General features: G+C 34.7%; 1 protein-coding gene and 3 long non-coding RNA genes across 4 annotated transcripts; 2 read left to right on the forward strand and 2 right to left on the reverse strand.

Annotated features, from left to right (window-relative positions):
* The first annotated feature begins 1,749 nt into the window (after positions 1 to 1,749).
* Positions 1,750 to 4,504, forward strand: LOC146946359 (uncharacterized). Its single transcript, XR_015026699.1, has 3 exons — positions 1,750 to 2,542; positions 3,378 to 3,480; positions 4,331 to 4,504. It is a non-coding gene; the product is annotated as an uncharacterized LOC146946359 (long non-coding RNA).
* A 313-nt stretch (positions 4,505 to 4,817) lies between these two features.
* Positions 4,818 to 6,712, reverse strand: LOC146946360 (uncharacterized). Its single transcript, XR_015026701.1, has 2 exons — positions 6,539 to 6,712; positions 4,818 to 5,154 (listed from the first exon to the last, which is right to left on the reverse strand). It is a non-coding gene; the product is annotated as an uncharacterized LOC146946360 (long non-coding RNA).
* Positions 6,713 to 8,774: 2,062 nt separating this feature from the next.
* LOC146946361 (uncharacterized) lies at positions 8,775 to 9,260 on the reverse strand. Its single transcript, XM_085748203.1, has one exon. The coding sequence runs from the start codon at positions 9,258 to 9,260 to the stop codon at positions 8,775 to 8,777; it is 486 nt and encodes a 161-aa protein (XP_085604329.1).
* A 1,465-nt stretch (positions 9,261 to 10,725) lies between these two features.
* On the forward strand, positions 10,726 to 11,332 carry LOC146946362 (uncharacterized). Its single transcript, XR_015026703.1, has 2 exons — positions 10,726 to 10,905; positions 11,011 to 11,332. It is a non-coding gene; the product is annotated as an uncharacterized LOC146946362 (long non-coding RNA).
* The last annotated feature ends 2,120 nt before the right edge of the window (positions 11,333 to 13,452 follow it).

The following is a 13,452-nucleotide window of genomic DNA, read 5'->3' on the forward strand; positions in this document are numbered from 1 at the left end:
CACTATGAGCTTTTCACCTTGATGCAAGTTGAGATGAACAAAAATGTATATGTAATTGATTTGACTTCATTTGGATGTTCATAACTCTAGATATGATTGAAATACTACATACCACTACAAGAAATGTTGCATTTTGCCAGGGGCAGAAGCCCTGGTAAAATGCTAAAAGCCTTGGCAATTGGACGTTTGCCAGAGGTTTTGCCAGGAGCAGAATCACCAGCAAATCTGCTCATCGCAAATTGTCCTGCCAGGGGTTTAGCTCCTGGCAAAATGCGCTCCTGGCATAGGCCCTGGCATAACCCCTGGCAAATTGTGTATGCATAATTGCAGGCTTTTATGACACACTCTGGTCAATGCAGGCTTTTGCAGACTGTGTCAACATCACATGCCAGGGACATTGCGAGGGGTTAACCCCTGGCAAATTGTGTACGAAATTTTTTTAAAAAACGTTTTTTATTTGTTTAAAAAATCAAAATATTAAAATTTAATAATTAAAAATAATTTTAAAAAATAATTATTACACCATTAAAATTAAAATTTGAATAAATAACATTTATATCTAATTAAACTTAAAAAAAATCGGTTTTAAATTAAAAAAAAACAGTATATACAATTTAGTGAAACCAAATGTTATTATTAAAAAAAAAACCCTAATATAACAGATCTAGACAAAATATATTTAATAGATCCAAAAAAAAACTTATATATATTCAATAGATCTTGACAAAAACAAACATATATTCAACATGCATTACAACAAAAACAAGTACAAGCATTAATTTAAAAATATACATAATTATCATCACAAAAAATCAACATCAGCCATTAACTCAAAAATTCACATATACTAAAAAAATTCAAAAATTATAAAAACTCTAAAAAAATTGAAAATTTCAGCCATTAATTTAAAACATCATTCTAAAAACTTATTATTTTACATATTTATAACATGCATACACAACAACATATATATACATTCAGCCACTCATAAGAAAATTTATCAAAAATTTAAAATTGAGAAACTACCAACTTGTTCAAGCTTCACAAAGAACATATCCAAGAAGCCAAGTTGAGCAAGGAACCACATGAGGAGGCAAACTTTGACACTGATATTGCAAATGACATAAAAAAAATTATAAGTCAATATAAGAAAATAAAATAGAAGCATAAAACTTTTGGTGTAGAGATTTACCAAAGTAAAAAAAATTAGTGTTGTTGGAGAAGAGAGTGGTTTGTGAAGAGTGGTGGTGGTGGTGTGTGTTCTGTGAAAGAGAAATAAATTTCTCTAAGTGTGAAGAATGGAACGGTTCAAATATGCACAAAATTATAGATCTACAATTTGCCAGGAGCCCAGCCAGGAGCTACCCCTGGCAAGACTCGGTCTCCAAGGTTCCTAGCGTAGCCACAAACCTACCAAAAAGGTGTCAGCAATTTGCCAGGAGTTTGTGCATTTTGCCAGGGGTTCAGCCCCTGGCATGTCAGCTTTACAGATTTTTGTCAAATCTTCTGCAGCATGCAGAGATTCCCTTGACTTTAATTTGAATCAAATTTTCCCGCTTAAAATTTGCCAGGGGCTACTGCAATTTGAGAGGGGTTTGCTCCTGGCTTATGGTGTGGTTTGAAATTGCAATTTGCCAGGGGTTTCTCTGGCATTACTCCTGGCAAATTTGCCAGGAGCTGATGCTCCTGGCATTATTCCGTGGCAAAACGCAATATTTCTAGTAGTGTACAATCCATGTTACTTTATCCACAAATCTTAGCAATATGTTAAACTAATGAAGTAAATCAACACTATGAAAAATGTCTATTTAATCAAGGAAATGAAATCATAAACACTTTATTAAATTCAAAACTAAAAATCAATAAACTAAATGAAATAACTCTTAAATTTAATTAATGTCTAAAGTCATCTAAGATTATTAAAGACAAAATAATAAAGCATGCATACAACGAAAAATTACTATACTTTTAATTAATACTTAAATGTACTATTATCTAAAGGGTTTGTTATTCCTACAACATATTTAGTTAACTTTCTAAATATTGTTTAGCATTTGTGCTTTTTCTTTATCATGTTATATTTGCATAGTATTTAATGACTATCTTTAGGGGAGTCTCCATTTTTAACCATCTTTTATTGAACAACAAAACTTGAACCAACATAATATAATATTGTTGAGAAATGTTAGGGTCACACTCTCTAACACACTCTTTAACACACCCTAATAAAAATTAGCCACGTCACCACTCCTTTTTATGCTTTTAACCTGCTACCGGTGCTACAGTTTAAGTAAAAAAAAAGTATTGTTTTTTTTCCTTTCATCTTCATCCATCAGTGACTTTTATTTTGCAAACAAAGAGACAACACTGGAAACCTTGTGGATGGTGGTGCTGGAGACATCAACAAGATCATTTTCCTTGAGAAGTAATCACACCGACCTACAAAGACCCATTTCAAATTTTGCTTCAATTTGTGGTCCCTTACACCTCTTTTGAAAACACCGCTGACAAAGTTTACTTCATTGAAGACCCATGGTAAAATGTAATCATCCCCAATTCAGTACCATGATTTCAATACTTGTTTCCACGCTCACTATCACCATGATTCTCTTTTTCTTTTTCTTTCATTTTGCAATTACACAAATTGAGAAGAGGGGTGGTTGTTAGAAATTGGAGTTGAGAATGAAAGTAAATTAGAACATAGGAGAAGGGAATTGAAATTGAGGACGAGAATGGGAGAAATGGATCTATGATGATGTTTCACTACCAAAACATTAATGTCAGATGAACTAGAAAGACCGTGAAAAAAAAATCGCACTATTTTTTTTTATATGTTTAGCAAACTTGAATAGCATGTAACCGGTTAGAGGAACAAAAAGAAGGGGTTATGTGGCAAATTTTTATTGGAGTGTGTTAATGGAGTGTGTTAGAGGGTGTGTCCCTATCATTCCTCAATATTGTTTTTCCTTTCTCTATTATGAAAGGCTATATGTAAGATATTATAATTAATGAAAGGTTGGTAAATTATAATGAAATTTAATTGCAAATAATATATTTATGTGAGATCTATTCTATGAGCTAAAGGAATGGACATGATACTTCAATGTACTTTAGAGCCATTTAATAATTTTTCTAATTTTAATGAAGGATTTCTTGAAACTACATATATAGTTGATACATGCAAAGTTGAAAAAAATGGCTAAAATTCTCAAGTTTGTTTATACAATGATCCTTTTTGTTTCCCTATTTCTTGTTGTTGTTTACTATGAAAGTAAGCCCATTGTTGTTTTTTTTTTTTCCTCCATTTGTGTTATATACATCTTTCACCCTTTTTAAGTAATATTTATTTATTTATTTATTCTTATTTTACATTACAGAAGAATGTGTTAATGACATCGATTGTTATGAAATATTTTTGGGCCCCCCTCTTGTACCTATGAAGTGCATCGATGGTGAATGTAAAAGGATTACGTAGTTAAGGTAAAATATATTCTTCTATTATGTCTAGGCCTTCATTTTATTTGCTCATCGTAATCTTGTTATTCTTATAATTTCTCTCACACTTTCAATTAGTGGTTCAATTTTATAGTTTATTATATAGCTTTAGAAGCTTGTTAAATATTTTTTAATGGAATCATAATATGCACAAGTTTCAAAGTGGTACCCTTGCAATAAATTCCCTGTGTAAATTACTATGTAAATGATAATGTGAATATATCTCTAATTGTCCATGTGTATTAATTTCTAAGATGTTGTTATGTTTTAATATGTCTCTTAAATGTTCTCCTATGTTTGCTTGTTAATATATTTACAAATAGCAATATGTTCATATGTGTTATCATGCCTCTAAATGTTCCCCTATGTTTTTATTTTCCGTCATATTTTAACATCTAACTGTTAAGTGTGGTAAATTTTCCACATGTTTTTGCATGATAAACATCTTTATCAATCAAAACTGAAACTACATTCATACTTGTGCCGATCTTCTTACGTTTTATTCCCTCCGTTTCAAAATACATGTCCAAGTCAACCACTTCACATATGCCAATGCACAATTTTGACCGTTAATATCTTTAATTATTTAAAGTAAAAAATTATAAAAATTTAATATTTTGAAAATATTTGTCGAGACAAATCAAACAACATCCTACATGTTAATATTTGTATTTATGCATTAGTTAAAAAATATGGTCAAAGTAAGTCAAATGAATAGTGCACATTGCAAAAATTGGACATGTATTTTGAAATGGAGAGAGTACCTTTCATGATTTTCTTACTAATTCTTACTCTTTGATTTTTGTATATGTTTGCAAAAATACATATATTGCAGGTTATCGGTCGGCAATCCAAGCTTTGATAGGGGATATTGGGTGGGATATGTCTATTGTACTATTATTATTGAAATTTGAATTTTTTTCTTGTCTGTAAATTATTCGCTCATAAGCTATATATATTATAAAATATGAACTTTATATACGAAAGTCGATTTTAATTTTGTGGATGATTTGATAAAATTTCATACTTTTATTTCAAGATATTTTAAGGTTATGGATTTAATACAAGTTTTTGTGAAACCGTAAAATGTGGCTTCCTAAACATTATATTTGAAATGAAATTTTGACGGTCTATTAATAAAATCATTCAAAACTAAAGTATTTTATTATCTATTTTAAGTTGGGGCTTAGGGTTTCACATCGTGAACCCACCATGCCTCCTCCATATCCTAAACCATTGAATCTACAATTGTTAAATACTTATCTCCACCATGCCTCCTCCACATCATGAACCATTGATAAGACTTTTTGTGACACCCTAAATCCCAAAAATAATTATTGTCATTGTTTATTCAAAACTAGAGTTTGATTCACAGCGGAGAGTGTCAAATAATTTTTTTTCTATTAATACAACAATTCATCCACAAGATTTAGGATACCACATTGACTCATAACAAACATAATTCACATTTCACTTCCTTGAAATTATAATAATATTAACATCGAATCCTTTGGTTTTGAAAATACTTTCTTTTACATCATAGAAAATGATTTTCTTGTACAATAGTAAATAAGTAAGGAAATCCCCTTCCTAGTGTCACTATCAGAGCTGAGCTTTTCCCGACATTGGAACTTTAAGACTCGTGAACCTGTATTTACACTACGATTTTGCGACCGCAGGGCCAAGCCAGCAAACACAAACAACGAAGAGGTGAGTTCCGAAAACATGTAATAGCATAAAATAAATGAAAGGAACACGCAAAAAATCAAGTTTAAATACCGTATCAATACAAATCACATTTAGAAGAAATCATCAAACATCAATCAAATCACCAAATACGAACAATGTTACATCAATCAACTTTAACACAAATCATAAAGATATTTAAAACAACAATCTAACTCAACCAGTTCAGCCACAATTCAAACTTTAACATGCATGCTCTCAAACTATAGACTCTTCATTTTCTTTGGTACCATTATATTTTAAAGTACTCGGTTAGGAGATCGATAGTACTATGCCACCACGTGGGTGGACGAGCAATTCACCATATCATGTTGGTCTTATCTTTATGGATAAGCCGAGAGGGGAATATCATGGTGGTCTTATCATAGATAAGCCGGGGAGGGGGAATATCATGGTGGTCTTATCATTCTTGATAAGCCGGGGGAAATCGTGGTGATCTTATCATTATTGATAAGTCAGGTGAAGTTTGACCTCATAGACCCTCTCCTTAATCCAAGACACTTATGCCAAAATGATTTTCACTTTTAAACAATTAACAAGTAGTTTCTCCCCTCGTTGGCCTAGGACACCCCTTCAGGGTCCCATCTTAAGTCGGGTCGAAGCTATCATTATTCCAATCTTTTCGGTAATCTCAATTTCAAATATATCAATTGTCTTTCGTTCTAAATTTTTGTCTCAGTATGATTCACAACACTTTCGAATTAATACGGCATAATTTCAATCTCACATATTAATCACAATACAATATTTTATCTCACAACACCACATATTCAACGTATTGACTAAATCTCACATAAGCGTATAACCGTTATAAAATACGCAACGACACGCATAATTTCAACCAAGAGTCCAACTAGCCAAATAAGCACACATTTCAATATCAGCACAACAACTAACTCACATAACATATTTCTAACAACACATACGCATAGTTCAAATAATATCTCACTATCTATAGTCACATATATTTTGCATACCAATGATTCATTTCAACAAGATCAACATCATATAATATCAGAATTATATTAATAATTGAATAATTAATCAATTCAAATATCTGCAGCAAATAAAAAAAAATAAGCATAACACAAACTTTATCAAATACATCAATTACCACAAATTCAACATAAATTAAATCAAATAACACCTTAATAAAGTTTCTAATTTCTCTTATAACCTCACACTTCGGTATTTGCACATTAGTTTATTCTTCTCGTGGTGAGCCCGAATGAACTTGTGGGAAATACAATTTTCTCGTATTTACACTGATCTCGAACTCTTCTTTCTCACCTCATACCTGATTTTAAGACCTTGAACAATGTCAGGGCTAAGTAGTTTCGACAACAATGAATGATCGAAAGCACTCAACGAACAAGCCCGTCATTAACTGGCTCACCGACAGAATTGTCAAGCAAACAAAACACAACAACACGGTAGAGTGTCGACAGAGTGCAATTCACTGGGGCATATGAATGGGTTTGAAAATGGTATATAATCTCTAATTATAAGGACGTATATAATTTACTAGGTGCATTAATTATTATTTTTCTCAAGGATAGCTCCTATTAATACCAGAAATAACCACTCAAGGGCCTAGATAATCAAGTGCATTACTAGCCTTTACACGTGGCGTTCAAAAACCAAAGGTCATATCCCCTCAGTTTTATCCTCGAACCACGCACATTAATTGTAGGGTCGGCCTAAGGTCCAAGCAACCCAAGTAAGGGTTTTAGGCATCAAAATTTTGGGTGAAAAAAAAGACCTCTAAAAAATTAATTTGGTTATAAGTATATTATGTGACAGATAAATTACAGATATTTTCATAACTTAACTGATTATCAGAAAGGCATCTCTTACTATTGGTCATGAATTCAAATTTTGGTCTTCACAAAATTGATTTTATGTAAATATTATGTTAAAAAATATATTTTTAAAGGTCACATTAAAATTTTTGCTTTATGCCTCTTAATCTGTTGGGTCAACCCTAATTAAATGTTGAGAGCACAAACGACCAACTCTATGACGATGGAATCAAAAGGTCACGTCACCAGCGGACCAATTGGGCGAGCACATGCCAAAACATATCCGAGCATTCATTGATAAACTCGACTTGAGCACTCTTATAACTAACAGGGGTATTTCGCAGACGAACTAGCATATTTACGAGCACTACACGCGAGCACAAGACCTTTTCAGACAAACAGCTCCTCGCGGCCACATTACGAGGCCATCGACGCCGAACAGTCAAGCTGGAAGATTTTCATCTTCACACAAAGTATACACAATGATTTCTTAAAGATCAATTGAATTATATTTAACTCTTAACTTTATTATTTCTTTTGTGACGTTCATTTTAGTCATTGTATTCATGATGTAGTGATGTAGCTGAAAGGTAGTGGTCCAAAATGTGAGTAACCAGGGAGATGTGTACAAGTGTCTTTAAAACTATGTCAATATATAAATATGTTGTGAAAAACAATAACATCTTTTTAGTTCTGAGTGGAAGATTTTGTTTCTTTACTCAGCAATAAACATAAGGTTTGGATAACTCCACCTGTTTATTTAACACGACCTATTTTTTGTTTTCAATTCACTATGCCAAAGAAAATGTGTTCATTGATTCTTGTTTGTTTTTTTGGGGTCATTTGTTTTAGTTTTATGGACGTTACTTTTGTTCTTTGCACACCTCATTGAATTAAAGTGACTGATGGGCTTACTTAAAGGTGAAAAAATACATTTGTTTGTCTCATTCAGGTCCACCGATCCACTTGAAAATGGAAACAGATCGTCTCATGTGCAATAGGTCATGCTTTCTATCATGCTCTTTATTTTTTTGTATGGTCGGGGTTTGAACCCTGGACCTTGCATAATTTATGTATTATCAATACCGATTAAGTTAGGCTCACGAGGACGATTCTATCATGCTCTTAATCCAACGGGTGAGGAGTCTTAAAGGAAGAGCAACGGTTGAGATTGTAGCTGAATTGGAAGCATGAGAGAATCAGCTGGAGGATCCGAATCCCGTCATTTCAAAATTCAAATAAGTGGAGGAATTTGATTTGAACCAAATATAAATAAAAATATGTATATTATGTGTGGATAGTATGGTACCCATACACTTACTCCTATTTATATTTACATATAATATATAATTATACCCATAATGTGAGTTTTTATCCAATTGTAGGTATTATTCGGTAGTACCTAATGGTCATCTAAATGTTATTACCCTTTGGTCTTTTTACCCTCCTCTATAGTAAAAGACTAATATTAAAATTAAAATTAATAATGAAATGTTAGGGACAACAATAATGATATTTGAACAACGTAACCATTTAATGACAATATTTGTGATAATAATTTTTTTTTATTTGTCAAAAACAACAGAGAGAAAAAAAAAACAGAGAGAATATGAACATCATATGGGTATGATATAGAGTTGTATAAAAGTTTTCATAAAATAGTTTTACAAATATCATTTGTGTTGTCATAAAATGGTTGTACAATTTTTTATTTTTTTTAGGGAAACATGCTTATAGCATTTCATTGATAATAAGAGTTTCAATACAATCGGGTATATCAAAATAAACGGCGGGACTAGCTAAAGACGAGGCATCTTTTGCAAGAGCATGAGTAACCGCGTTGGCTTGTCGCCTAACAGACTCCACCCTAGAGTTAGAAAATAAATTACTGAACAACGAACTACAGGATGAAATGATACAACCAAATTCAGACAAGTCGTTCCTGCTAGAAAGGAAGGCATCAACTGTCAACTTCGAGTCTGTTTCAAAATCCACATTGTCAAACTGCATATCACTTAACCATTGCAGAGCAGAGTGCAGCCCTAAAGCTTCACCCACATCCACCGATACAGTACAAGGGTATGTAAAAGCTTTAGCCAGAACAAACGTACATTCTGCATCCCGAACACAAAGACCAATACTTGTACGATTTATGTGAGAAGAGAAGGCTACGTCGATGTTACATTTGTACCTGCCTACCCCAGGAGGCTGCCACATGATGCGATGTTGATGAGAGGAAGGGCCGTAGTCGGCTGATGTGTCGAACTAGACGCAAGAATGTCCGGAGCATTCGCTAGTTGCCAATCCTCAACCATGTTCCGGGCACGCTCGACAACTGTGGCACTTGTTTCTGTAACATCCTCCCATACTCTGAGATTGCGGTGTTTCCATAGGCTCCATATTACAGATGACAGACGTTGTGTTAATTCAACGGACAAGTTCTCTAACAAGTAGAATATAGCAGTCATAGTTGAGTCAGTGATGGAAATTGCATGTTGCACCGAGCTCCAAAGACCTGTTCTATTCCAAACATGTATGGGAAAAGGACAAGCAAAGAAAACATGCATGAGATCTTCATGGTTAAAGGCACAGCTAGCACAATTGATTGGATAATGAACCCTTTTATCTAGCAAACGGACACGGGTCGGCAAACAACCACGACACATACGCCAAATTAAATTATTGACCTTCGGTAGCACCTTAAGATTCCAAATACCAAACCAGTACCCCAGACGCCAGTTATAAGAGGAGTCAATTAACTCTGATACACATAACCTGTAAGCACTACGAACAAAGTAACGTCCGTTCCTTTCCGCTTTCCAAATGATTCTATCCTCTTCAACCTGAGAAATAAGTGATGTATGTAGTGTTTTCTTTGCAATATCATCACTAAAGACCTGCCTAATCACCTGTTCATTCCAGCTTTTATCATATAAATTCATCAGACTATTGACCGTAAAATTAAGAACAAAGTGAGCACCTGGAATATCACTACCAATAACCTCCCCATTTGACAGCCATGGTTCATTTTGAATCGAGATATTTGCGCCAGAGCCTATACTCCACCTAGCACCCCCACACACAAGAAATCTAGCGCGCATAATACTGCGCCAAACGTAGCTGGGGTTGTGCCCAATGGTGGCCGTGAGAAAAGTACCAGTCGGGAAATAGCAGGCTTTAAAAATTCGAGCAACCAGCGAGTCCGGTTCAGCGATAAACTTCCATCCCTGTTTACCCAGCATAGCTAAATTAAAAGCAGAGAAGTCCTTAAAACCCCATACCTCCGTGAATCTTTGGTGCTGAAAGCTTCTCCCAATTCAGCCAATGAATTCCTCTTTGCGATGTTTTACCATGGCCCCACCAAAAAGAGTTCATCATCTTTTCGATATGGAGTCAAGTAAGGTGGTGGGAAGCTAAAAGATACTCATCACATAAGAAGGAATAGCCTGCAAAAAAGATTTTATCATCACCTCACGACCTGCTTTGAAAATACACTTACCACTCCAAAGAGTTAATTTTTTGCCAAACTCGATCCTTGATATAAGCGAAAGTAGCATTGCGATCTTTTATCAACATAGGTTTTTAATGAGAAGGTCAAGTGATCAATTGAATAAGTAATAGGGGCAAAAACAATACATCTATATACTTAAGAGACAATATTTATTATAATCATTGGAAGGATTTATTGAAATATATAAGTGCGAAAAACCATTTAGTGCAATAACTAGAGCACGAGAATTTTACATCATAAAGTCCTCAAGAGATTATTTGTTTCTCAAAATAATTATGGTTGTTATTCTCAAATTTGTGTCTACTCTCATCCTCTTTCTTTCTTTTTTGTCTATTGCAACTGGAGCCATCCGTAAGAACTTTTTTTTTTTCATCATTTTAAAATTTTCTTCTTTACTTTATACACAATATTTCATCGCTTTAAATAAAATGGCTTTATTCTTGGTTTTTTAAATAGGAATCCGTAGGTTGAATTGCAATTTAGATGATGGTTGTCCAAATAATTATTGTACTCCTCCTCACGTTGGGAAGTGTGTTTCAAAACATTGTGTTTGCATGAAACCAGCGTGGTATACAAAATCCTAGGTCAGAGGTGCATGGAAATGGCAAGTTAAAAATAATTAGGTCTTATTTCTAAGCCTATAGTTTTATTTGCATGGTAGAATGTTGTTACTCTTATGATTTCTGTCGATCTTCCATTTGTATTTCTTTTAGTTTTCGCTTTCTCTGACAATCTTAAGAGTATTTAATATTAATATGAAAAGATTTATATTTAAACACACTCTTATTTGATTCCTTATAGTAACCACAAAAATAATAATTTACCCCTCAAAAAAAATTGAACAAGTAAAATAATAATTTAATTTGTTTTATCCAAAATCAAAATCTACAATAAGGTCGTGTTACAAGGTGTATACTCGAACATGGTCAAAATTCAGAACAGTGATTTTTCTTTTCAACCTTTCCTCAATTTGGGTTCCTAGATAATTATAATTAATAATCATTAAACTCCCACTTAGTTTGGCCTGGTGGTATTGGTTTGGGATGTGTGCTCCTCCTCAAGGTCTCAAGATCGATTCTCTTCAGTGTCAATTTGAGTGGGTTAAGTTAGCTTCTTCAAAAAAAAAAATCATTAAACTAAAAAAAAAAACTATTGATCAGCCCAAAATAAAACCTACAATAAAAGGCATCAAGTCATAAGGAAAATGGGAGTATCATAAACAATCCCAAAATTAAAACCTACAATTACAATAAAAGGCATCTAGTCATAAGCAAAATGGGAGTATTATCGCATTGAGTTAAGAGCAACCACACAAGTGAGTTAGAAACCATATGTTTATCCAAAATGTCAGGGCTTTGGATATATGGGTCATCTCATTCATATGTTGCTCAACGTTCTTTTTTTCATATAATGTTAGACTTTTAACTCACTTTCTACCAACAATATCCACCTTAAGTATGAGTCCATTTATCTGGTAATGCTCCCCTCGTGTGAAAGTTTTTTCATCTACTTAAACTTGAATTGTCGTTGGCACAACCAACCTTCAACGGAATATGACGTCTGACCACCATGATTATGAGGACTTTTAAGCTTCTTTTCATGAAAATATTCAAATCAATTACAAGAGCGGTCGTCGAAGCAGAAACTACATAAAGGAGAAGTGCGAAATAAAGTTCCTACCCTGAGTGATTGCAAAGGGGTCGTCGAGGTCACGAGCTACATCTGGTTGCTAATATTGTAGACAATCCAAACAAAGCTCGACGACGAACCCGCACCCAGGAGAAGACTCAAGTCCGTGCTAGGCGAGATTGACAAGGAGGAAGCCTAGTTCCATCAAGAGCTCCGTCCGAAGGCACTCGGACTGACCCGAGCACCTTCGGGTAACGGGGTGAAACAAGATGAGTCTTCGTCTTAATAGGGCGAAACAAGGCGAGTTCTTCATCTCAGCTGCAACACCTGCAAAGTTAGCCAAAACATCTTGAAGGAAGACAACGGTCACACCCCGGGCCATCCACTCTAACCCAGAGGTGAATAACCTTTTAGGCAACTCAATTCCTTTCTCTCTACCATAAATCGCCAAGGAAAACACATGGGGTTTACCCCTGCAACCCACAAATAATTAAGAAGGTCATTACTTTCTCAAGCTCAAATTACCAAACGAAAGGGACACTCGAAACTTGAAGGGAAAAAAGGAACAGGAAGACCTATGTGTAAAAGACAAGAAGCGCTTTCTGGCAAAAATACCAAAAGAAAGTGATGAACTGCGGAGAAAAACAAAGTGAATTCCTCCATAAATAGCATCGAAACCATCCACATCAACGGACTAGATCGAGCTAAAGCAAAGAGCCACGATCTGAACGGTTGACAACAACCTTGGAAAAAGCGTAATGCAGTCAAAGCTACGCGCACATGTAGCATTTTTCCAGGAACGCGTACAGCACACGAACCAGACATGTGGAAAGCGAAACTGAAAAGCCATCACATCTCCAACGTTTCGCTTGAAGCATTAAATGCCAACTACTCCCGTTAACTCATAGTCGGGCGTCACCTATTCGCAGGCAGAATCAAGTTTCCTTATGAAACGCATCAAAAGTCGTTCGGCTTATATCACTAACGACACCTCCTTGCGGACGGACTTAAGTTCCTTAACAAAATGCATCGAGGGCCTCCGGACTGAGCGGTCAACGAGCGTCCTTATTAAACACCTCTTTTTGCTACTAAAGCCATTAAGCCATAAAAGCATCAACGACTTAGGGGGCAACTATTCTGGACTGATCACAAAGCCAACCGCACGTCCATACATGGCCCGAACTACACAGCCTTAAGGCTCCGCACTCAAAGGAGCACGCCACTTGCGTGCACTGGGCAACAGATGAGTGTGTCTCCATGCAAGGATCA

The sequence above is a fragment of the Medicago sativa genome, chromosome 2, assembly GCF_051527215.1.
Source record: "Medicago sativa cultivar Bolivia chromosome 2, Bolivia_mono, whole genome shotgun sequence".
NCBI classification, from domain to species: domain Eukaryota; kingdom Viridiplantae; phylum Streptophyta; class Magnoliopsida; order Fabales; family Fabaceae; genus Medicago; species Medicago sativa.